This window comes from Pan troglodytes, chromosome 4 (genome assembly GCF_028858775.2).
Source record: "Pan troglodytes isolate AG18354 chromosome 4, NHGRI_mPanTro3-v2.0_pri, whole genome shotgun sequence".
In the NCBI taxonomy this organism is placed as follows: Eukaryota; Metazoa; Chordata; class Mammalia; order Primates; family Hominidae; genus Pan; species Pan troglodytes.
The window spans coordinates 53,983,711-54,010,211 of record NC_072402.2 but is presented as its reverse complement, the minus strand read 5'-3'; the positions used below and the strand labels follow the sequence as shown (position 1 = coordinate 54,010,211).

The 26,501-nt window shown below is 38.9% G+C and overlaps 1 protein-coding gene across 4 annotated transcripts in view; it reads right to left on the bottom strand.

The window, feature by feature from the left end:
• DEPDC1B (DEP domain containing 1B) overlaps positions 1 to 26,501 on the bottom strand; it is a 107,064-nt gene that overhangs the window by 16,526 nt on the left and 64,037 nt on the right. For all 4 annotated transcript variants that reach the window (XM_517749.9, XM_016953282.4, XM_054684359.2 and 1 more), the window contains exon 7: positions 25,563 to 25,703. In XM_517749.9, coding sequence (XP_517749.4) covers positions 25,563 to 25,703 — 141 coding nt within the window. The remainder of the gene's footprint in view (positions 1 to 25,562; positions 25,704 to 26,501) is intronic.

Here is a 26,501-nt window from a genome sequence, read left to right as displayed (position 1 = left end):
GTGAATCTTCAGCTTTAAGGGGGCCTACTTCAAAAACAGTGGAGCCAGAAGGGGCTGCTGATTTGTCACGGAAGAGAAGCAGTTTGGGTTTGTGAAAGATAGTAGACTCATGGAAATATTCAACAGGCAGATGACGATAGCAGCTCTGGAATTTAGGGGACAGGTCAACACTTGAAATATATACTTGAGAATCATTAATGTATTCATTCAACGAAGGTTTGAAAAGAGCATAAAATGTTCTAGGACTGTGCTAAGATCTGAGAATCCCAAAACAGTGAGACAAAGATCTTGTTATCAAGAAGCTCACAGTCTGGAGAAGAAGATGAACGAACAGAAGCCATCACAAAGCAATGTGGAAGACAACAATAGAGATGTGTCAAGGGGATATCATGGAAGCCCCAAGGAGACTGACAGGTAATCGATAATGATCTGCCTCAGGAAGATTAAAATATAATAGCCATAAGAGGAAGTTACTTTTTTAAGTCTGTATTTGAATACTTAATACAATGTCACAGAAACACACAGAAGTCATTCAACAACTATTTCCTCAAAATGAGATGAACTAAGACAGTCCATGAAAAAAGGCTGTTACATATGTATTTGTGTGTGTGTGTGTGTGTGTGTGTGTGTGTGTGTGTGTGTGTGTATACACATAAAAAACAGATGTAGGGTCATTGTTTTGCCATTAATTGGGTCTGAGGTTTTAAGCATTCCTGTATGACCACCCAAGAGATTACTTATTGATATATTTTAATCAGTTAAGTTCTTTGTACCAGTGATACTTAGTCACAAATTGCACCTATGTTGTACTTTCAGTTTTCAAGTCTTACAGGAACCATTCTCTGCTACACCTCTGTGGTCCAGGGGATGAAAGGGATTTACACCTTTGTAAATCTTTCCTTCCTTTCTCTTTCACTCCTATAAAAGAGGGCAACAGAAGTCTGAACTTGTTTGTTTAAACTCCACCAAATCTTTCTGAGCATGGTTCTAAAAGCAGCACCATGCATTTCCCCATCTGAGCCTTGATTTTATCTTTTCTGACTGTAGAGCGGTCATGCTCATAGTTAATAAATAAACAACCCAACTTTTAAAAATCACTTTAATTTCTGTGAGTTTTGGGGTGTTTTTATTTTTTTACACTTTCTTTCTAGTTTCTGTCTTCCTCCAATCGTCTCTGTTTTGTTTTGTGTTTTGTTTTGTTTTGTTTTGTTTAAGAGACAGGGTCTTGCTTTATTGCCTGGGCTAGGTTCAAGGGATCCTCCTGCTTCAGCCTTCCAAGGAGATGGAACTACAAGCATGTGCCCCAACACCCTGCTAATCCATTCAGTTTTGTAAAGTTTTTTATATTTGTTTGTTTCCAAGCCCCTGCTTAATCTCTTCTCTTTTTTTTAACTTATCATATGATAGGAATTTTTTAATATTTAGATGTAATATGTTTATTAAATAATGTTGTATTTCCCTTTCAACTGGATATGAGTACTGCATTTATTTATCCAAATATGAAATGTTAGGTTTTTTAAAGTTATTATTAGCAGGCCAGGCATGGTGGCTGATGCCTGTAATCCCAGCACTTTGGGCAGCCAAGGCGGGTGGATCACCTGAGGTCAGGAGTTCGAGACCAGCCTGGCCAACATGGCAAAACCCTGTCTCTACTAAAAATACAAAACATAGCCAGGCATGGTGGCACATGCCTGTAATTCCAGCTACTCAGGAGGCAGAGACAGGAGAATCACTTGAACCTGGGAAGCAGAGGTTGCTGTCAGCCAAGATCATGTCACTGCACTACAGCCTGGGTGACAGAGCAAGACCCTGTCTCAAAAATAAATAAATGAATAAATAAATAAACAAAGCTATTATGAGCAAAGTTATGAAGAACAAAACCACCCCTGCAGCTAATACTTCATGCACATACATGACTTTTTACTCAAATTAATACTTGAGTAAAATGAATCAAAGGCATCCCAAGTTTAAAATCTCAAAAGTAGGGAGGATGGAACCAAGATGGCCAAATAGGAACAGCTCCAGTCTACAGCGCCCAGCGTGAGCAACGCAGAAGACGGGTGATTTCTGCATTTCCAACTGACATAACGGGTTCATCTCACTGGGGAGTGTCGGACAGTGGGTGCAGCGCACCAAGCGTGAGCCAAAGAATGGTGAGGCATCGCCTCACCTGGGAAGCACAAGGGGTCAGGGAATTCCCTTTCCTAGTCAAAGAAAGGGGTGACAGACGGCACCTGGAAAATCGGGTCACTCTCACCCTAATACTGCACTTTTCCAACAGTCTTAGCAAACGGCACACCAGGAGATTATATCCCGTGCATGGCTCGGAGGGTCCTACGCCCACGGAGCCTTGCTCATTGCTAGCACAGCAGTCTGAGATCAAACTGCAAGGTGGCAGCCAGGCTGGGGGAGGGGCGCCCGCCATTGCCCAGGCTTGAGTAGGTAAACAAAGCAGCCGGGAAGCTTGAACTGGGTGGAGCCCACTGCAGCTCAAGGAGGCCTGCCTGCCTCTGTAGACTCCACCTCTGGGGGCAGGGCATAGCCAAACAAAAGGGAGCAATAACCTCTGCAGACTTAAATGTCCCTGTCTGACAGCCTTGAAGAGAGTAGTGGGTTCTCCCAGCACGCAGCTTGAGATCTGAGAATGGACAGACTGCCTCCTCAAGTGGGTCCCTGACTCCCGAGTAGCTTAACTGGGAGGCACCCCCCAGTAGGGGCTGAATGACACCTCACATGGCCGGGTACTCCTCTAAGACAAAACTTCCAAAGGAACGATCAGGCAGCAACATTTGCTGTTCACCAATATCTGCTGTTCTGCAGCCTCTGCTGCTGATACCCAGGCAAACAGGGTCTGGAGTGGACCGCCAGCAAACACCAACAGACCTGCAGCTGAGGGTCCTAACTGTTAGAAGGAAAACTAACAAACAGAAAGGACATCCACACCAAAACCCCATCTGTACGTCACCATCATCAAAGACCGAAGGTAAATAAAACCACAAAGATGGGGGAAAAACAGAGCAGAAAAACTGGAAACTCTAAAAATCAGAGCACCTCTCCTCCTCCAAAGGAACGCAGCTCCTCAGCAGCAACAGAACAGAGCTGGATGGAGAATGACTTTGACGAGTTGAGAGAAGAAGGCTTCAGATGATCAAACTACTCCGAGGTAAAGGAGGAAGTTCGAACCCATGGCAAAGAAGTTAAAAACCTTGAAAAAAAATCAGACGAACGGCTAACTAGAATAACCAATGCAGAGAAGTCCTTAAAGGACCAGATGAAGATGAAAACCACAGCACAAGAACTACGTGACGAATGCACAAGCCTCAGTTGCTGATTCGATCAACTGGAAGGAAGGGTATCAGTGACGGAAGATCAAATGAATGAAATGGAACGAGAAGTTTACAGAAAAAAGAATAAAAAGAAACGAACAAAGCCTCCAAGAAATATGGGACTATGTGAAAAGACCAAATCTATATCTGATTGGTGTACCTGAAAGTGACGGGGAGAATGGAACCAAGTTGGAAAAAACTCTTCAGGATATTATCCAGGAGAACTTCTCCAATCTAGCAAGGCAGGCCAACATTCAAATTCAGGAAATACAGAGAACGCCACAAAGATACTCCTCAAGAAGAGCAACTCCAAGACACATAATTGTCAGATTCACCAAAGTTGAAATGAAGGAAAAAATGTTAAGGGCAGCCAGAGAGAAAGGTCAGGTTACCCACAAAGGGAAGCCCATTAGACTAACAGCTGATCTCTCGGCAGAAACCCTACAAGCCGGAAGAGAGTGGAGACCAATATTCAACATTCCTGAAGGAAAGAATTTTCAACCCACAATTTCATATCCAGCCAAACTAAGCTTCATAAGTGAAGGAGAAATAAAATCCTTTACAGACAAGCAAATGCTGAGAGATTTTGTCACCACCAGGCCTGCCCTAAAAGAGCTCCTGAAGGAAGCACTAAACATGGAAAGGAACATACGGTACCAGCCACTGCAAAATCATGCCAAATTGTAAAGACCATCGAGGCTAGGAAGAAACTGCATCAACTAACAAGCAAATTAACCAGCTAACATCATAATGACAGGATCAAATTCACACATAACAATATTAACCTTAAATGTAAATGGGCTAAATGCTCCAATTAAGAGACCCAAACTGGCAAATTGGATAAAGAGTCAAGACTCATCAGTGTGCTGTATTCAGGAAACCCATCTCACATGCAGAGACACACATAGGCTCAAATTAAAGGGATGGAGGAAGATCTGTCAAGCAAATGGAAAACAAAATAAGGCAGGGGTTGCAATCCTAGTCTCTGATAAAACAGACTTTAAACCAACAAAGGTCAAAAGAGACAAAGAAGGCCATTACATAATGATAAAGGGATCAATTTAACAAGAAGAGCTAACTATCCTAAATATATATGCACCCAATACAGGAGCACCCAGATTCATAAAGCAAGTCCTTAGAGACCTACTAAGAGACGTAGACTCCCACACAATAATAATGGGAGACTTCAATACCCCAGTGTCAACACTAGACAGATCCACACGACAGAAAGTTAACAAGGATATCCAGGAACTGAACTCAGCTCTGCACCAAGCGGACCTAATAGACATCTACAGAACTCTGCACCCCAAAGCAACAGAATATACATTCTTCTCAGCACCACACCACTCCTATTCCAAAACTGACCACATAGTTGGAAGTAAAGCACTCCTCAGCAAATGTAAAAGAAAAGAAATTATGACAAACTGTCTCTTAGACCACAGTGCAATCAAACTAGAACTCAGGATTAAGAAACTCACTCAAAACCGCTCGACTACATGGAAACTGAACAACCTGCTCCTGAATGACTACTGGGTACATAACAAAATGAAGGCAGAAATAAAGATGTTCTTTGAAACCAATGAGAACAAAGACAAAACATACTAGAATCTCTGGGACACATTCAAAGCAGTTTGTAGGGGGAAATTTATTGCACTGAATGTCCACAAGAGAAAGCAGGAAAGATCTAAAATTGACACAATAACATCACAGTTAAAAGAACTAGAGAAGCAAGAGCAAACACATTCAAAAGCCAGCAGAAGGCAAGAAATAACTAAGATCAGAGCGGAACTGAAGGAAATAGAGACACAAAAAACCCTTCAAAAAATCAATGAATCCAGGAGCTGGTTTCTTGAAAAGATCAACAAAATTGATAGACCGCTAGCAAGACTAATAAAGAAGAAAAGAGAGAAGAATCAAAGAGATGCAATAAAAAATGATAAAGGGGATATCACCACCAATCCCACAGAAATACAAACTACCATCAGAGAATACTATAAACACCTCTATGAAAATGAACTAGAAAATCTGGAAGAAATGGATAAATTCCTCGATACATACACTCTCCCAAAACTAAACCAGGAAGAAGTTGAATCTCTGAATAGACCAATAACAGGCTCTGAAATTGAGGCAATAATTAATAGCTTACCAACCAAAAAAAGTCCAGGACCAGACGGATTCACAGCCAAATTCTACCAGAGGTACAAGGAGGAGCTGGTACCATTCCTTCTGAAACTATTCCAATCAATAGAAAAAGAGGGAATCCTCCCTAACTCATTTGATGAGGCCAGCATCATCCTGATACCAAAGCCTGGCAGAGACACAACAAAAAAAGAGAATTTTACACCAATATCCTTGATGAACACTGATGCAAAAATCCTCAATAAAATACTGGCAAACCGAATCCAGCAGCACATCAAAAAGCTTATCCACCATGATCAAGTGGGCTTCATCCCTGGGATGCAAGGCTGGTTCGACATATGAAAATCAATAAACGTAATCCAGCATATAAACAGAATCAAAGACAAAAACCACATGATTATCTCAATAGATGCAGAAAAGGCCTTTGACAGAATTCAACAACACTTCATGCTAAAAACTCTCAATAAATTCGGTATTGATGGGACGTATCTCCAAATAATAAGAGCTATCTATGACAAACCCACAGCCAATATCATACCGAATGGACAAAAACTGGAAGCATTCCCTTTGAAAACTGGCACAAGACAGGGATGCCCTCTCTCACCACTCCTATTCAACATAGTGTTGGAAGTTCTAGCCAGGGCAATCAGGCAGGAGAAGGAAATAAAGGGCATTCAATTAGGAAAAGAGGAAGTCAAATTGTCCCTGTTTGCAGATGACATGATTGTATATCTAGAAAACCCCATCGTCTCAGCCCAAAATCTCCTTAAGCTCATAAACAACTTCAGCAAAGTCTCAGGATACAAAATCAATGTGCAAAAATCACAGGCATTCTTATACACCAATAACAGACAAACAGAGAGCCAAATCATGAGTGAACTCCCATTCACAATTGCTTCAAAGAGAATAAAATACCTAGGAATTCAACTTACAAGGGATGTGAAGGACCTCTTCAAGGAGAACTACAAACCACTGCTCAATGAAATAAAAGAGGATACAAACAAATGGAAGAACATTCCATGCTCATGGGTAGGAAGAATCAATATCGTGAAAATGGACATATTGCCCAAGGTAATTTATCGATTCAATGCCATCCCCATCAAGCTACCAATGACTTTCTTTACAGAATTGAAAAAAACTACTTTAAAGTTAATATGGAACCAAACAAGAGCCCGCATTACCAAATCAATCCTAAGCCAAAAGAACAAAGCTGGAGGCATCACGGTACCTGACTTCAAACTATACTACAAGGCTACAGTCACCAAAACAGCATGGTACTGGTACCAAAACAGAGATATAGACCAATGGAACAGAACAGAGCCCTCAGAAATAATGCCACATATCTACAACTACCTGATCTTTGACAAACCTGACAAAAACAAGAAATGGGGAAATGATTCCCTATTTAATAAATGGTGCTGGGAAAACTGGCTAGCCATATGTAGAAAGCTGAAACTGGATCCCTTCCTTACACCTTATACAAAAATTAATTCAAGATGGATTAAAGACTTAAATGCTAGACCTAAAACCATAAAAACCCTAGAAGAAAACCTAGGCAATACCATTCAGGACATAGGCATGGGCAAGGACTTCATGTCTAAAACACCAAAAGCAAGGCAACAAAAGCCAAAATTGACAAACAGGATCTAATTAAACTAAAGAGCTTCTGCACAGCAAAAGAAACTACCATCAGAGTGAACAAGCAACCTACAGGATGGGAGAAAATTTTCACAATCTATTCATCTGACAAAGGGCTAATATCCAGAATCTACAATGAACTCAAACAAATTTACAAGAAAAAAACAAACAACCCCATCAACAAGTAGGCGAAGGATATGGACAGACACTTCTCAAAAGAAGACATTTATGCAGCCAAAAAACACATGAAAAAATGCTCATCATCACTGGCCATCAGAGAAATGCAAATCAAAACCACAATGAGATACCATCTCACACCAGTTAGAATGGTGATCATTAAAAAGTCAGGAAACAACAGGTGCTGGAGAGGATGTGGAGAAATAGGAATGCTTTTACACTGTTGGTGGGACTGTAAACTGGTTCAACCATTGTGGAAGACAGTGTGGCGATTCCTCAAGGATCTAGAACTAGAAATACCATTTGACCCAGCCATCCCATTACTGGGTATGTACCCAAAGGATTATAAATCATGCTGCTATAAAGACACATGCACACGTATGTTTATTGAGGCACTATTCACAATAGCAAAGACTTGGAACCAACCCAAATGTCCATCAGTGATAGACTGGATTAAGAAAATGTGGCACTATACACCACGGAATACTATGCAGCCATAAAAAATAATGAGTTCGTGTGCTTTGTAGGGACATGGATGAAACTGGAAACCATCATTCTCAGGAAACTATCTCAAGGACAAAAAACCAAACACCGCATGTTGCCACTCACAGGTGAGAATTGAACAATGAGAACACATGGACACAGGAAGGGGAACATCACACACCGGGGACTGTTGTGGGGTGGGGGTAGGGGGAGGGATAGCATTAGGAGATATATCTAATGTTAAATGATGAGTTAATGGGTGCAGCACACCAACATGGAACATATATACATATGTAACAAACCTGCACGTTGTGCACATGTACACTAACTTAAAGTATAATAATAATAAAATTCTAAAAATAAAAATAATAAAAATAAAAATAAAATGTGGCACATATACACCATGGAATACTATGCAGCCATAAAAAAGGATGAGTTCATGTCCTTTGTAGGGACATGGATGAAGTTGTAAACCATTATTCTCAGCAAACTATCGCAGGGACAAAAAACCAAACACCTCATATTCTCACTCATTGAACAATGAGAACACTTGAACACAGAAAGGGGAATATAACACACTGGGGCCTGTCCTGGGGTAGGGGGAGTGGGGAGGGATAGCATTAGGAGACATACCTAATGTAAATGTCGACTTAATGGGTGCAGCACACCAACATGGCACATGTATACATATGTAACAAATCTGCATGTTGTGCACATGTACCCTAGAACTTAAAGTATACCCTAGAACTTAAAGTATTAAAAGAAAAAAAGAAAGAAATGGCTTTCAGGAAAAACAAACATGCATTAAAGAACAGTTTTTGGTTATTACTCATCTTTGTATAATTATATACTACTTTCTTTTCTTAGTAATTCAAGTCTTGAGCCTAAGCTCTTTCAGACAATGAATTCAAATGTTTTCTGAACGTTTTTGGTGAATAGCAACTATGCTTACCGTCATATGATATACTGATTTTCACAAATAGTGCTTTTGACTTCTTTATTACCTTTAGGATATTGGCAATGTAATTTATGAGTTGTATTAAATAAAACCCTTGTCTGCAAAAAATAAAAAATAAAAATAAAACATGATGCTTTTAAAAAAAAAGTCCTCAAATAACATGTTACTTTTTTGTTCAATTTTGATTTATAATTAAAATACTACAAAAATGTACCCATTTTAAATGTAGAGCTCAGTGAGTTTTGACAAATTCATATCCCCATGTAAACAGCACAACAATGAAAATGTAATACTCTTCCGCCCCCCAAATAATCTACTGGTGCTGTTTGGCAGTAAGGCCTCTCGATCCCCTAGACCAAAGCAACCTCTGACCTGCTTTCTGCCTCCATAGATTCCCCTTTCCTAGAATTTCATGTAAATGGAACCAGAATGGCTTTTATCACTCAGCATATTTTTGAGATTCATTTATATTGTTGTATGTACCCATAGTTTATTTTTATTACTGGGTAATATTTCATTGCATGGATATACTACAAAATATTTTTCCATTCACTTGCTGATAGACATGTAGATTGTTTCCAGTGTTTTGATATTATGAATAAAGCTGCTATGAACACCACACAATTTGTGTGAACACATGTGTTCTTATCCCTTAGATAAATACCTAGGAATGAAATTAAGGTATGTGTATGTTTAACTTAGTTAGAAATGATGAACTCATTTTCCAAAGTGGCTGTGTCATTTCACAGTCCTATCAGCAATGTCTGAGGGCTCCAGGAGCCCCACATCTCACCAAAAATTTATGTCAGTGTCTTTGGCTTTAGCCATTTTAGTGTGTACATGGTAGTATCTCATTGTGGTTTTAATCTGCATTTCCTGTATGATTAATGATGTTAATAATCTTTTCATGTGCTTATGAGTATTTCATATATATTCTTGTGTCCAATTTTTTTGTTTTTTTATTGCATTGTCTTAGTATTGAAGTGTTCTCTACATATCCTAGTTATAAGTATTTTGTGAGCTATGTAATGGGAATTTTCTTGTCTTTTCATTTTCTTAACAGTATATTTCAAAGAGCAGAAATTTCCAATTTTGATGAAGTCTATTTGATATAATTTTTATTTTATGGTTATGTTTTCTAGGAACTAAGATAACTTTGTCTATGCAAAATTGCAAGAATTTTTCTCCTATACTTTCTTTTGGAAGGTTTTTAGATATCTCTATTATATTTGAATCTGTGATCCAGTCCAAAGTAAAATTTGAGTGCATACAGTATACAGTATAAAGGTTCACTTTTTCCATAATAGATATCCAGTTGTTCCAACACTACCCTGAAAAGATGATCCCTTCCCTTGGCTTCTTTGCTGAAAATCACTTGACTACAGATACATGAATCTACTATTGGACCCTCTATTCTATTCCATAGGCCTAAATATCTATCCTTATGCCAACACCACACTAAATATCAATATACTTTACAGGAAGACTTTACAGTAAGATACCAATACCACACCTGAAAGTAAGATTTTATAGTAAGTCTTAAAAACAGGTAATGTAAGTTCTCTAATTTTTTCTCCTTTTCTCCACATTGTTTTGGCTATTCAGATTATTTGTATTTCCAAATAAATTTTACAAAATGCTTGAAAACTCTACAAAAAAAAGCTTGGATTTTTACCAAGCTAAATAATCCATGGATCAATTTTGGAAGAATTGACATCGTATCAATATTGCATATCTTTCAGTCCATGAACATAGTCTGTCTCTCCAGTTATTTAAGTCATCCTTAGTTCCTCTCAACAATATTTAATAGTTTTCATTGTCAGGTCTTGCACACACCTTGTTTATCCCTACTTATAATTCATCCCTGAGTATTCCATGTTTTTTGGTGTTATTGGAAACAGATTATTAGGTTGGGTTTTTTGGGGTTTTGTTTTAGTTTTCCAATTGATTTTTATACAGTGGTCTTATATCCTGCTTCCTTGTTAAGTTTAATTATTAATTCATAAGTGCTTTTTGGGGGCAGATTTCTTGGGATTTTTGATATCAGCAAACGTAGTTTTAGTTCTTCTTTCCAATCTTAAATCACTTATTTCATTTTCATGCCTTTAAGGCATGAAAGCACTGCTGACCTCTCATGAAATGTTGCATAGAAGTGATGAGTTTTGTCTTTTTCTGACCATGGGGGAAAGCATTCAGTCTACCACCATTAAGAAAAATGTTATCCATAATTTTCTCACAGGTACCCTTGATAAGGCTGAGGAATTTTTCTTCTATTCTAATGTATTTAACATTTTTATCATTAATGGGTGTTGAATATTGTCACATACATTTTCTGCAATCGTTGAGATGGTCACATGAGTTTTTTTCCTTCATCCTATCGATATGATGAATTATACTGATTGATTTTAGATGTTAAACCAGTCTTACCTTGCTGGGATAAACCCTACTTGGCCATGATGTATTATTGTCCTTTTTATCTACTGCTGCATTCAATTTGCAAATTTAATGTATTTTTGCATTTGGTTTTATCAGGGATATCATGTGCTACAATTTTTTTGTGTAATGTATTTGTTGGTTTTATTACCCATGTCAATACTGGCCTCATAAAATGGTTCAGGAAATATTCCCTCATCTTCTATTTTCTGAAAGGACTTTCATACAAATGTCATTATTCATTCCGAAGTGTTGGGTAAAATTGATCAGTAAGCCATCTGGACCTGGAGTTCTAGCTTAATTCTAGCGTAGTCAGAAAACTTAGTACAATTTCAATCATTTTAAATTTACTGAGCTTTGCTTAATTACATGTCACCCTTGACATACATATTATTTTATTATTATTATACTTTAAGTTCTGGGGTACATGTACAGAACATGCAGGTTTGTAACACAGGTATACATGTGCCATGGTGGTTTGTGGCACCCATCAACCCATCAACTACATTAGGTATTTCTCCTAATGCTATCCCTCCCCCTGCCCCCGACCCCCCGCATAGGCCCCGGTGTGTGATGTTCCCTGCCTTGTGTCCATGTGTTCTCATTGTTCAACTGCCACTTATGAGTGAGAAGATGTGGTGTTTGGTTTTCTGTTCTTGTGATAGTTTGCTGAGAATGATGGTTTCCAGCTTCATCCATGTCCCTGCAAAGGACATGAACTCGTCATTTTTTATAGCTGCATAGTATTCCCTGGTGTATATGTGCTACATTGTCTTCATCCAGTCTATCACTGATGGACATTTGGGTTGGTTCCAAGTCTTTGCTATTGTGAACAGTGCCGCAATAAACATACGTGTGCATGTGTCTTTATAGTAGAATGATTTATAGTCCTCTGGTTATATACCCAGTAACGGGATGGCTGGGTCAAATGGTATTTCTAGTTCTAGATCCTTGAGGAATTGCCACTGTCTTCCACAATGGCTGAGCTAATTTACACTTCCACCAACAGTGTAAAAGCGTTCCTATTTTTCCACATCCTCTCCAGCATCTGTTGTTTCCTGACTTTTTAATAATCACCATTCTAACTGGTGTGAGATTTTATTGGTTAGAAGCAAGTAATAGGTCCCACATATACTCAAGGGTACAAGGTAGCAGGAAAATTGGGGGCCATCTTGGATTCTGTGCATCCATAAGTACTTTCAAGTATTCTATTTTAGCTCCACCATTGGTTGATAAGCTATACCTCTGTTTAAACAACCACACCAAGATATAATGCAATTCCTAAAAATCAATAATAAAATCTTAACAGCAGTCATAGGAGACAAAAAAAGATACATTCGACCCCCCTCCTCCTTCAGGGATTCCAATTACATGTATATTAGACTGCTAAATATTTCCCATAGGTCATTGAGGCTGTATTTTTGGTTGGCTTTTGTTTTGTTTTGTTGTGGGAGGTTTGTTTTGTTCTTTTTTCTCTCTGTGCTTTGTTTAGACTAGCTTCTATTGTGTGTATTCAAGCTCACTGATCTTTAACTTCTGGAGTGTCTAATCTACCCCTAATCCTATCCAGCAAAATTTTCATTCGAGATACTATATTCTTTTTAACTCCTAAAGTCAAATTTAGTTATTTTTTCTTGCTTGTTCTTTTTTTTATGGGAATATCTTTTTTAAAGTATATGATTCTAGTGATTTTTTTTGTATAGTCACTAAGTTATACCCATCCCTATTATCTAATCCAGAACATTTTGTCACCTTCCCATTCTCTCCTCCCCACAACCCCTGGAAACCACTTATCTTTGTCTCTATAGATTTGCCTATTCTGGACATTTCATAAAAATGGAATCTTTTACTTAGAATAATGTTTCCAAGATTCATCCAAGTTGTTGTAGCATGCAATAACATTGCATTCCTTTTTATGGCTGAATAATATTTCATTGTACGGATATACTACATTTTACTGCTTCATCACTTGATGGACATTTCAGTTGTTTCCACTTTTTGGCTCTTCTGAGTAATGCTGCTATGAACATTTGTGTACAAGTTGCTGTGTGAACATGTGTTCTCAATTCTTTTGGGTGTACATCTAAAAGTGAAATTTCTATATCACATGTTAACCGTATGTTTAACTTTTTGAAGAACTGCCAAACTGTTTTACCAAACGGCGGTGCCATTTTATAGTCCCACCAGTAATGTACAAGAGTTCCAATTTATCCACATCCTCACTAACACTTATCCAAATTAAGAAATACATTTTACACTGCAATAATAAATATATATGTGTTTAATTAAAACAAAAAAGTTTACAAAAATACCTACTCTTGCTACATACAATGCACTCTGATATTTTGCATACTATTCTATTTTTTCTTTTTTTAATGTTATTCTACAATACAGATTTCACATCCAACATAAAGTTTCAAAAACAATGGTTTAGGGAATACTGAGTTTGAGCTGAGGTTCTTGTATAACATCCAGAAATACACAGTCAGAAGTCAGAAAGATATTCTGATCTTGAGTTCAGGAGATCTAGAATGAAGATACAGAACTGAAAGTCTTCAGCACATGGGTGATCTATGAGGTAGGGATGTGATCAAAGAGATACATGGGAAAAGGGCTAAGGTTGGGGGTATCCATCATACTTGTGAAGTCCTTCTTTACATACAGTTCCAAGGATGTTAATTATTTTTCAATTCATTCAAATGTCAAAGCAGTATTCCAATTTTAGTTTTGCATCAAATGTTGGAGTGCTACATTTTGTTTTCCATGATTCAAATTCATGCAGAAATGCTTAGATTCTAAAAACTAGTTTAATCTGAGCTCTTTGTTCCTTAACTTCTTCCCCATTGCTGGATGATTACCTAATCTTTTTTATTTCATCACTAAGAGGTTACTGACAAAGGTATAGAAAAAAATGATTACAAGATAACTTAGCTTTTAAATACACAAGAAGACCTACAAATAAATTCAAAAGACATCTTCATCAAATACTTTTAAACCCTTCAAGATCATAAACTATTATGATTTTTTAAAAGCTTCTCTTTTTTTTAAGGTTCTGGTTTAAGAAGTTCTGAAGGACATTAGCATTCTATCTTTTTTTTTTTTCTCCCAAAGAGATTCAATGTTGTAACTGTTTTATTATTTGGGTTCATTTCATTTTGCTAAACATAAGCTAGAATAACTTTTTTACCTTCATCATTTCTACAATCTCAACATTATCATCAAAATGCTGATTCTTCCTTCTTTTGAGAAAATGACAAGGGCCTCTGTTGCCCCAAAGGTAACTTGTTTCTTGCATTTCCAAATGATATAATAGTGCTTCCTCTAACTACAGATTGTTAAGATCTCTCACAAGTAGTTTCACATAAAAATCTTCCTATCATTTGAGAGAAGAAATGGCTGGATATCAACATATGATTATTCCATCTTAACTAATACATTATGCCAATTTTTTTATCTTTTTCAAAATAAAAAAAAAGGAGGAAAGTATTACCCAATACTTTAACTTTCATGTTTTTATATCTGTAAGTATGACAGGTTATCACTGCCACTTAATGAGAAAACTGGGTCCAGAAAGGCATTGATTTGTCAAAGTAGGTACAATCAGGTCAACAAACCAAAGAACTTAGTGATATTTTCATTGGTGAAATAAGAATAAATAATAAAAAGAGCATAAACAATCCAACCAAATAAACTGTGCAATCAATCTGAGACTTTTGCAATCAGGGAAACAATCATTTAGCTGGCTTGAAGTGGAATAAGTGAATAAATAATTTAACACTCAAGGAAACCCAACTGTTCCTATGATACACATAAATGCAATCAAGTACAGAATTATTCAGAATTGTTAAGTGCTTTCGGTGATACCTACCTTCGTCACCTTCTTTCCCAATATCTAATAGTTACATCAGATTTCTATTTTCAAATCACTAGAAACACAAATTTTTCATCTTTGCAAAGTAGACCTGATCATTCCACTAACATGTACAACGTCAAGAGCAAGCTATTCCTTTTGGGAGCTCTGAAAAGAAATGAAACATGAAGGTTTTTGAGACGGCCTGGAGTTCCCTGAAAGGCCAATGGGACCATTGTTTGTTCAGCCAGAGAAGAAACTCAGAAGAGTTAATTGTAGTTTTTGACCAACAAAAGGAATTTAAAAAAAAAGTCACAGTTTCATTTTCACTAAGAACAGGTATAAAAAATAAAAGGTTTATACTTAGCCAGGATTCAGACTACACATCAATTAGTAAAAATTCTTGCCTAAAGAAAGACACAGCAAGAGGAACTATTTCTCCAGAGATTTTCAAAGAAAAGGAAACAGGCACCATTGGAAATTGTTTAAAATTAGATACAGATTCATCCATGCACGTGATGATGCCCTTTCCTGAATAGAGTCTCAAACTGCTATAGCATTTTTATGACTTTTTTTTTGCTTTTATGCTTAGAAAGTCCTTTAGACACCTAAACACCAGGCAAATATCAACTGTATTTTATATACAGATACAAATATGTATTTATTTGCATTATTAACATTTCATTTTCTAATCCAGTTGGAATTTATCCTGCTGAAATGGTGGGAGAAAGGTCTTAAACTTCTTTCCCAAAAGTTCTATGGATTATCCTAGTGATCACTGATATAAGTAGCTTGTGTAGGATTCCTCAGGACCCGACTGAGGGGGTGCCATGGCAGCTCTGGGATGACTTGGGGCCGGCCCTGTCCTGGGGTAAAAACAGCTCCGGTCCCTGGCCCTGACTGCTGAGGAGGCAGCTTCTGTACAGCTTCTCCGGGGAGGTTTTCTTACATTGTCCACCATGTTGCTGCAATGACATGATTCCGTGAATTTTTTATGGTGAAGAGCATTCCATTGTGTATATACACTGCATTTTCTTTATCTCTTCATCTGTTCCTGGACAGGTAGGTTGATTCCACATCTTGAGTACTGTGAATAATGTGTCAAGAAATGTAGGATTTCACGTATCTCTTCAATATACTGATTTCATTTTCTTAAAATGTATATTCAGTGGTGGGATTACTACAGCAAATGATAGTTGTATTTTATTTTTTGAGCAACCTCCAACTATTTTTCATAGTGTGTATACTGACTTAAATTCCACCCTACATTGTGTAGTAGTGTAATAGTACCCCTTCGTCCAACTCCACACTGATCATTTCATTGTAAAAAATTTGTTTCTTTTTTGTAACATTAATTCCAATTAGAGTGGAGAAGATATCTCAGTGAGTTTTAATGTACATTTTCTTGATGATTAGGTATGTTGAGAACCTTTTCTTTTACCTGGTAGTCAAATTCATGTCTTCTATTCAGAAACATCTATTCAGGTTCTTTGCCCAATTTCCATCTGGTTATTTGTTGTTTTGTGTTGTTGTTTTTCCTACTTAGTAGTGGTAATTTCTTATACATGTTAGATAACAACCCTTTCAGATATATAATCCCCCATAATTTTGTCCCAATCTACTGGGTGCCTTCTGTATTGGTTCATTCTTTTCTTTCCTATGCAGAAGCTCATCAGTTTTCTATAGTCCCACACTTGTTTTTGCTTTTGTTAGCAATGATTTTTGTGAAAACAGAAAAATTATTTCCAACTCATTTTATTGGCAGAATCATTTTCCTCTATGTTTTTCTCATATTTTTCTTTTTGCAACCTGTGAACATAAATTTGAGTTTCCCTAAACATACATTCACCCTATGTTTTCTTTTAAAAGTTTCATCATTTCTGATATTAAGTTTAGGTCATTAATTTATTTTGAGTTGATTTTTGTGTATTGTGCAACATTAACAGTCCTCTTTATACTTCTTTATATGAATATCCAGTTTTCTCAAAATGGTTTATTAGACAGACTCGCCATTCCCCATTTTGTCTTTCAGATGTTCTTTCAAAAAATGTGTTGACTATCCATTTGTGTTTATTATTTGGTTGCCTCAATTTGTCCACTGCCGAGTCAGCTCCTTGCCCAGAGTAGGAGCTATCGGGAGATGTGCGCTCGGCACGGCTGCAAGGACCAACGGAGCAGCCCAAGCCAGTGACGGCCTTGGACGGGGAAAGGGAGGACATGGAGACCAAGAGCAGGCAACCTGGCCCCACCAAGCAGTGAGGGCTTTGCTTCCTCTTGGGATGCCTTGCACATCTGCGACAGGCACTGTGCAGGCCCTGAAAAGCATGGCTGTTCTGGAAAAGAAAGGCATTTCTAACCAAAAACCAAAACAAAACAAAACAAAGAAGCAGAAAAGCCTTTAGAAGTTTCCAAAACTCTGGTTGCCATGAAAGAAATTCTGCAAGCACAAATAAAAACCAGCCACAGACTGAAACTGCACTCAACCCACTCAGGAACTCTGCAACTGTGGGCTCTTTAGCACTTAGGAGCTGATCCACAGCTCGCTGACTTTGAGAATCAAAAAGACGTGTTCAAATTCTCAACAATATTCTCAGAAGACAAATGAGCGCAAGAACTCCTACTGCTGAAGACATCTGTACCTAGCAGAATATTGTGCTCCTGTTATTGAAAGGGTGTGAACCTCCAGAAATACCTCTACATTGTGGATAATGTTAGAAGAATGCATCAGACATGAACCACCTACAAAGAACATTTTGTGGTGGGAACAGTTTTATGATTTCTTCAGAATTTTGCCTTGAGAATATGAGAATGTGTCTTCAGTGGTCCAGAAGATCCGCTGCCCACGCCAAGCAGTTGGTGAAAAAAATCCACATCTGGTCACATAACAGAATGTACCCTGGGGAACAATTCATTGAAGCTCAGGCTGAAGACCTGGTGGAGGAGCCTCCAGATGACAGGTCAGAGGAGGAGACCTTATTTGAGGTCAAGGTAGACTCAAAAGCAAGTGAAAACCTTCCCACTGAGGAAATATTGGAACAGCTTCCTCATTACTGGGCATTGGAAAAGGTCCCATGAAAGACAATGGCAGCCTCAAGAATCAATGAATATGATTAGCCCCTGGACATCATCTATGAGGGCAGCTGTAATGACGAAGACTCATCAGCTGCTCCTGAGGATCTTCTCAGCAGAAATGAGGAAGATTTCTTCTCAGGGAAATGACATGTTCCCACACGTTGTCAACTTCATGTGACCCAGAGTGGATTCTGGAGAGCATAAGTGATGGGGAGGACTCTCCAGCTCCCTGCAAGGACCATGTGGAAACCAGATCTGAAAAGGAAGAAGGCACTGGCAATATATCATCAACTGCCAGGGAAAGCAAGTGGATTCTGGAAAGGATAAGTGATGAGGAGGACTCTCCAGGTTATTTCTCATCCTGATAAGTCTCATTTGCATCATATGGGTCCTATTAGCACAGATATCTCCAAATGGGCCACTCTTCTATTACATAGAATAAATTGCTCATTACAGGGCCTCCAATTATAGCTATTTTCCTCCTTGCCATCTACTATAAAATAGTCAATCAACACAGGGTTCTAGGGTCTCACTGAAATTGTGGTCAGCCTTATTCATAGGATCACAGAGTTCACCCACAGAACAGAAAACTGGTTGGTGGCTAGTGGCTGTCCTAAGTTAATAAGTGGGGCACACTATCTGAACTTTGCCATTTTTCTAACCATTCTGGCTATCCTGGGAATCTCCCCATACACTAAACCCATTCCTGGTGTACGTAATGTCAAAACTGTTCAACATGAATGATGTCCTGTGCTGATGAGGATGAAGAGACACCCTCACTCTCCAAAGCTGTTGGAAATAACCTATATAAAGGACCAGTGGAACAATTTGTCTATTTTGTTGCTGTTTCATTAATTCACTATGAGACTGCATGCCTGGGCACTGTGCTCTCTGCCTGAACCTGGGGCACCAGGGGCACTAAAAGGCCATCTGTCGGGGCAGCCAAGGCCACTCAGAGCACACAGGGCCACGGCGATGGCAATGCTTGGCTGGAGCACTCCATGCCCGTGTCCTGGAAGCCACTCCTCACCCCAAATCGGCTGCCAGCCATCATCCCAGGTGCTAGGATCATTGATGCCACCACCACAGGCACGCTGGGGAAAGGCGGCTGCTGCAAACTGAGCAGCCAGCCAGGCCACCTGCCTTGATTGGAGCCTGGTCCCACTCAGCCCCAAATCCTGCAGCCTCCACCCATCTGGCCAGAGCGCCCCCTCTGCGAAGTCAGGCCCAGCGGCCACACGGAACTTTGCCCAGAATATCCAGCTCCTGCCTAAGAGCCATGGGTGCGTCTGCCCCCACAAGACCAAAGCTGGACAGCAGTGGCTACTCCGACCTGGCCTCTGCCTTCTGCAGTGCCCAGCACAGGCCTTGCTTCAAGGGCCCATGGCCTCCAAAGTGCTCAGCACCCAGGGCCTTGGACATTTGACCACCAGGGACCACTGGCAAACTAGCAGGGGTCCCTCTAGGCTGGGTCCCTGGTACCACTTTATATAAGCCAGCCTGGGGAATGGAGACCTCCACAGCTGTGGGGATAATGCAGCATCCAGGTCTGGGATTTTAGGTGGCTGTGGTGGTGTTGGGGACAGGAGACTGAGGCAAGTTGCCAGTGGACTTCTGGAAGCGAAGAGAAGTCAGGGGAAATGTCTGTCCCTGTCCTTGTCCTGATGCCAGCAGAATAAGCCACAGGCTGGGAGATTCCTTTTAAAACCTGCATTATGCCCTCACCTAAGTACTACCACAATCATTTCCTTGAGTGCCTGCTGTGTGCCAGCTGCTGTGCCAAGCTCTTTGTGTGTATCTGAACTTCACAAAGGCCTTAAGGCAATAGTTAATAGCATTATGCCATTTCACTTCTGAGGAATCTGAGGCTAGGGGATAACTTGCCCACAGTGAGTGCAGAAGCCAGGACTGGAATCCATGTCTGCTTCTCTCTAGAGCCTGGACTCCTTACCCCTGAAGTTACTCTCCTGCCTTCTCTATGGTAGGTACTGTTCAGTTAGTGTTCACACTTTAACAAGAGGAGCTGGCCCTGCTGCCTTCCTTGCCTCTTCTCTCCTTCCTTACTCTGATGTCTTCCTCTGGCCAAGGAGAGGATCTGCAAGACTCTCTCTCTACTCCATGTAAAATGACTGGATTCTTGTGGAGAAACTGTGAAGTAGACTTGGGAAGCACACAAGAAAGCTATGCTGGAGGCTTGGGAAAAAAGAGTAGCTGTAGGCAAGTACTCCAATAGAAGCTCTGCCTTCACCGTGAGAACATGCCAGGGTTGGCCTGCTGGAGGGCGACATGTGGAGCAGAACTGAGTCACCCCAGCCAACCTCCAGACCTGGGAGGCCCCTACCAACAGCCTGCAGTCCTGGGAGTGAGCCCAGCTGAGACCTGAAGAGCTGTCCAGGCTAAATCACCAGCCTGTAGATTTGTGAGCTGAAAAGAGAAATGATAAAGAAAGTGTTCTTGGAATTCATTTCTGGCAGAGACTTGTGAGCTTTGCTTTCATTTGTTAGTGAAATGCTTGGCATTTTTCCTTCACTTTACAAACATTATGTGTAAATTACTCAGAATCCTAATTGAAAGTAATTTCCCATTAATGCAGGCTATAAAATACCATTTTATTTGAAACTATGCCTCAGAAATAGATAGTACAGGGCACCCCTTTACACTCGCAAATTATACCCACAAATCCAGGAAGCACAATGTTGGGTGTGTGAGACAGAGACTTAAAGCTACTACCAAGGAAAATGCAGAAGAGGCAACTATGGACAGGCATAGGCAAATGGCAGAGAGTGGCATGCAGTAGAGTCTGCAGCAGTGAAAAATCCAATTATGGGACGCTAAACTTTAAAAGCCAACTTTTGCACATCTGCAATCTCTGGGTGACCAGTACCCTTCTAAGAATTTAATCTGCCTAGACACCAAGCAAGGGCCAAGAAGGAGGAAACAGAAGCACTGGCATGCATGGTCTGAATGAGGAAGCCAAAGAACCCACTGTCTTATCAGTGTTTTTTCCTTCCAAGTCAGACACATACAGCAGACTTCCTTTGTGACCACTTGCTGACCATACATTATCTGCAATCATGAATCTTGGAAATAAATCATTCCAAATGCTCTTAAAAAATAAAAACAAATAGGCCGGGCACAGTGGCTCATGCCTGTAATCCCAGCATTTTGGGAGGCCGAGGCGGGCGGATCACGAGATTAGGAGATCGAGACCATCCTGGCTAACATGGTGAAACCCCGTCTCTACTAAAAATACAAAAAATTAGCTGGGCATGGTGGTGGGTGCCTGTAGTCCCAGCTACTCGAGAGGCTGAGGCAGGAGAATGGTGTGAACCCAGGAGAGGGAGCTTGCAGTGAGCCAAGATCGTGCCACTGCACTCCAGCCTGGGCAACACAGTGAGACTGTCTCAAAAAAATAAATAAATAAATAAATAAATAAATATAAAAATAAATAAATAAATAGCTTGTGTATTTAGTTACAGCCAGGTAATACCTAGGCATTTCCCTAAATTTCTACCTTTAATGAGTACCTAACTCCACTTTATTCTGACAATCTTGGTAGGCAGCGACAGTCATTATGTTTTGAGGTAATTCAACATCCTTACCTTGGCCCATCTGCATCTTTAAAAGCTCCAGCCAATACAAAATTAGCTGGGCACGGTGGTGCATGCCTGTAATCCCAGCTACTCAGGAGGCTGAGGCAAAAGAATCACTTGAACCCAGAAGATGGAGGTTGCGGTGAGCTGAGATTGCGCCATTGCACTCCAGCCTGGGCAACAAGAGCAGAACTCCATCTCAAGAGGAAAAAAAAAAAAAAAACTCCGGCCATAAGCCCTGGGCTCTGAGAGCAGATAGCACCATTGGCAAGAACTTTGGACTAACATGGGCAAAAGCCCTCTGTCTGGTCAAGCACACAAACTAGGCACTCTCTGCAAAAAAACAAAACAAAACAAAAAATTGTTTTCCCTTAAGAATTACCATGGGATAGGGACCCTGACATAACTTGAAGAACATAAGGGCAGAGAGGTAATAAGGCAAAGATTTCACTGCTCCAGAGGGTCTCCTTGAAGTCACTAGACAAAAGAACCAATGAATGGAAACCCTAACCTTAAGGATGTTTCTAGGTTAAAAATCACAGGCGAAGATCTCAACCTATTGAGTTAAATGATCCAGTGCATAATCAATCTAGTGAATGTCTATGGCATCTTCTATATTTAACATTTAGGAGAAAGGGAACAGCAAAGAGCTATTATCTCAGTATTCCAGCCTCCTAACAAATAAACCAGGAGTTGCAAGCTCAACTGCCTACGGGAGCAGACAAATGAAATAAATAAGTGAAGAGAATCAAGTGAACTTGGCTTCAGAGTCTGAGAAGCAATGAGGAGTATTAGAGATTTGGCAAATTGGAGTTCACACTCCTTAAACACTTGCTGCTTCTAGTGGGAGCACTCACTATGCAGCTGCAGCAGTTTGTATCACCAAAAATTCAAGCCCAGGGCTGCCAGATCTTCTAAATTTTTTTTAAAAAAACAGAAATATGAATTCTGATGTGAATCTCCCATTTCTTAAGGATTGGCAATTTAATTAAATTCTCTTTTTAAAAACACAGGTCAAATCAGACGTTTTCATGGTGAATTTATTTGGGCCATATTTGGCCTACAAATGAACAGTGTGGGTTCTCAGATTATACAGCCTACAAGTCACTCAATTTTCCAAAACAGTCTACCCTGCTCCTGTAGCCTTTTCTGCTTCCTATCTGCCTCCCTCCTTTCCTCAATATGCCAAATTATTGCATGCTACACATCTCAACGGACTCTAGGTTGGGTATGGAGTGTGAGTAAAGAATGCTACTCTATCTCAATCACCCCATTCAAGAGTCAGCTAAGCTCTGATCTCACTACAAGGAATTGCTATTTTGGAAATGAAGATCAATTACAATGGAGTCATACTTGCAGGTCAGACAGCTGGGCCAAATTAAATATTTTTTTTAATATAAGTAACAAGTCTTTCATCTCCAAAACTGCCAAGTCTTTTTTAAAGAATCTTTAGATGTCCTATCTCATGTATCAGTGATGACTAACTGCTCTCATACAGCTTTGCCACCAAGCCCAACCATGCCACAAGCAAAGGAAGAAACCTCAGAAGAAGTTCATTAACTAAGCTGAACATCACTTCCATTGAAAACACTGCAGAATTTTTAGCTTCTCCGCAAAGTAGACTTATTATTTACTTTAAAATACTTTAATGATATCCTATTCCAATCAAAGTAAGTAAAAGGTTTAAAGGATGGGTCAGCCCCACTGGGATCCAACCTACATATGTAGATATTTACCTTTTCCCACAGAATCTAACAGGATTGCTATGTTAGATACTTTGTTAAACAGATAAACAAACTGTGGTCTTCCGTATCTAGAAGGCCTTCTTCTTTCTTCTTCCACTATGAAAGGATCTAAGAAAATAGTTTTCGATGTAAGATATCTCAAATATATTCACTTGAACAGGACTGGATGAGGCAAGGTTAATGTATTACCATCCATATGCATTAGTGCATTCCTGCTGATACCTAAAGGCAATAAATTCCCCCAATCTGCCCATCCTTTTCCACCCTGAAGCCACTAAAGATGATATATTAGAGGGCAGCTGACTCCGATACTAATTTAGAAGCAGCTTTCATGCCTAGCTGAGATTAAAATGAATAATTGTGATAAAATAGAACAGTGACATCGTAAATATAACTGACACAAATTGGAATTTGTTTTTGAAAAAGTTTCCAAAACAGATACTTTTACTATAGAACACTATAAAAATAGAAAATGAGAATGAAATCTAAGAAGTTATTTTTAATACAATCTTTAGAACTCTTATTTTGCCAGTGGCATAAAGGCAGTAAGTGGCTGGTATGGTTTGGATCTGCATCCCCGCCCAAATCTCATGTTGAAAGGTAATCTCCAGTGTTCGAGGTGGGGCATGGTGGGAGGTGATTGGATCATGGGGGCAGTTTCTAATGGCTTAGCACCATCCCCCTTGGTGACACTGTTGCAACTGTGAGTTCTCTCAAGATCTAGTTATTTTAAAGTGTGTAGCACCTCCCCTAATCCTTTTGGTCCTGCTCCCGCCATGTAAGATGCCTGCTCCCGTTTTGCCTTCTGCCATGAGTAAAAGCTCCCTTAGGACTCCCCAGAGGCAGACACTGCCATGCTTCTTAAACAGTCTGCAGAACCATGAGCCAATTAAACCTCTTTTCTTTATACATTACCAAGTCTCAGGTATTTCTCTATAGCAATGCAATTCCTAATACAGTTGCTGTAATAGGAATCTACCCAATTAGTCCATAAGCATACTAAGCAACAGCAAATATTCATCATTAGCCATGATGCTCACAAGTCCACGGGCCCCCAGTTCTCCTCAGTTGGAGCCAAAATACCAAGAAGGTCCAGTAGTCTCAAAACCCAGTAATAGGCCTAATCTTTTAATTTGTTCCAGTGTTGTTCTGTGGGAAAACACTGACTCTTATTTACATGATTGATAATTGTTGTATTTTGTTATTATCAGGAAATCTATAAAAGCATAAAATCCAAAGTATTTCTCATGAGATCAAGTAACTTATTTACATATTGCTGATACTTTGTTACAATACAATGGCAGCATCCATAGTTTCCAAAATGAAAGAACGACATAGAGAAGGAGGAGGAAGAGTAAGCAAGTGAAAAGAAGGGAAAGGGAAAGATGGCTAAACCCAACAACAATCAAAAACAAAAGTGTGCTAATTCCTACAACTTTACCTAACAGAATATGATACCCACACAATAATTTCATCCTTAAAGCTCTTTTGACAAGAAAACAATAATACTTAATGAACAATTACAAGAACAAGAAAATCTGATTTCCAAGAAGAAAGGAATATCGGAACGAACTATAACAATAATGTTGATTTTTTTCCTTTCTACCATGTTCCTTTCAGTGTAAATTCTAAAGTATAAATCTATATGAGGAATAGCTACATGTTTTAATTAATGATAAAGTCACTATATTTATTTCATATGTCTCAAATTACAAAATACTACAAAAAACCTGTTTCTTCTATAAAAAGAAATTAGATTTCTAAATGAAAATATACCTCCCACACTTGACTATTCATGAAGTCATAGCCAGAATAACAGATTTAGCCAGGAATAGTAAATGTCAAACTTACATTCTCCTCTGCCAATAAAGTTATAGTCTTTTGAATAAAAATGCCATACAACATATTATATTCTTTCTTAAGAAACAAAAACTACTGGTCCTTGCTTTGAGTTTCTTAATAGAGCTTAACCACTTTCTTTTACTTCTTCACAGAGCAACAGAGTAAGACTCTAGCTATGCCAAATACTCTATCAGTTTTTATTTTTAAAATGGCATGAGTTTTGGCTAATGGAAGTCTCAAAATAGTGAAAAATGAAACGATTCAATATCAGTGATGTAGATATATGTTCATTATATTCCAACTTACCCAGTACACTGACAAAAGCATCAAAAAGATGAAATGTAAGTAGAGGCTCTTTCAAGTGACCATAGTAATCAGCTATGGTTTTAAAGACATCTTTTTCAAATCCCAAGTACATAGGCTGCTTCAAATCAGAACAGTTGGGCCCTATTTTCAAAAAGAGAGTGAAAGAGAAACATTAATGGAGTAATTACCTCTAAGTATTATTCTCTGTGAATATGTGCGGCGTGTACAGATATTCAGATATTTGACATATACAGAAAAGTTTTTATGGGGAAAACTGACATTAATTAAATAGGCATTCTACACTGATATTAATTAAATAGGCATTTTACATTTTGCCTACACAAATATGTTTTATGTCTAAATTGAAATCTATTATAAAACAATGAAGAAAATCACTGGCTTACTTCCATTTTAAAAGAAACCTTTCTTTAAGAAAAAAACATTCTTCTGAAAGGCATTTTTATTAAATGTAAACAATAATTTTCTTTGAAATACTCAACATTATCCTAGTCTTAATAAAGTTGACCAAGATAACAATTAGCTCACATATGTAACAGACAAGTTATAAAGCAATTTTAAAGACTTTCATTATTTCATTCTTGTTATATTATAAAATCCTACAGTCATAGAGTTGAGCAAAATAATCAATTTCTGCCTCTATTTCAGACTAATAAATATTTAAACTTAAAAAAATCCTTAAAAGGGGATTTTATATTTTGTCTTAATTCACTCTGATTATAAACTCTTTATTTGATCACTGGCCAACCATCAAAAGACAGTTTATCAAGCAAAGTCATACTGCAAAGTTGAAGCAACCACTGAAACCCTGAAACAGCCTGCTCCCAACCATATCCTACTCCAGCAACAAGCAAGGAAAACATCCACTTGTGTCTGGCCCAAAGAGGAACAAGAAATGTTCTCTACAGAGTTGGCAACAAC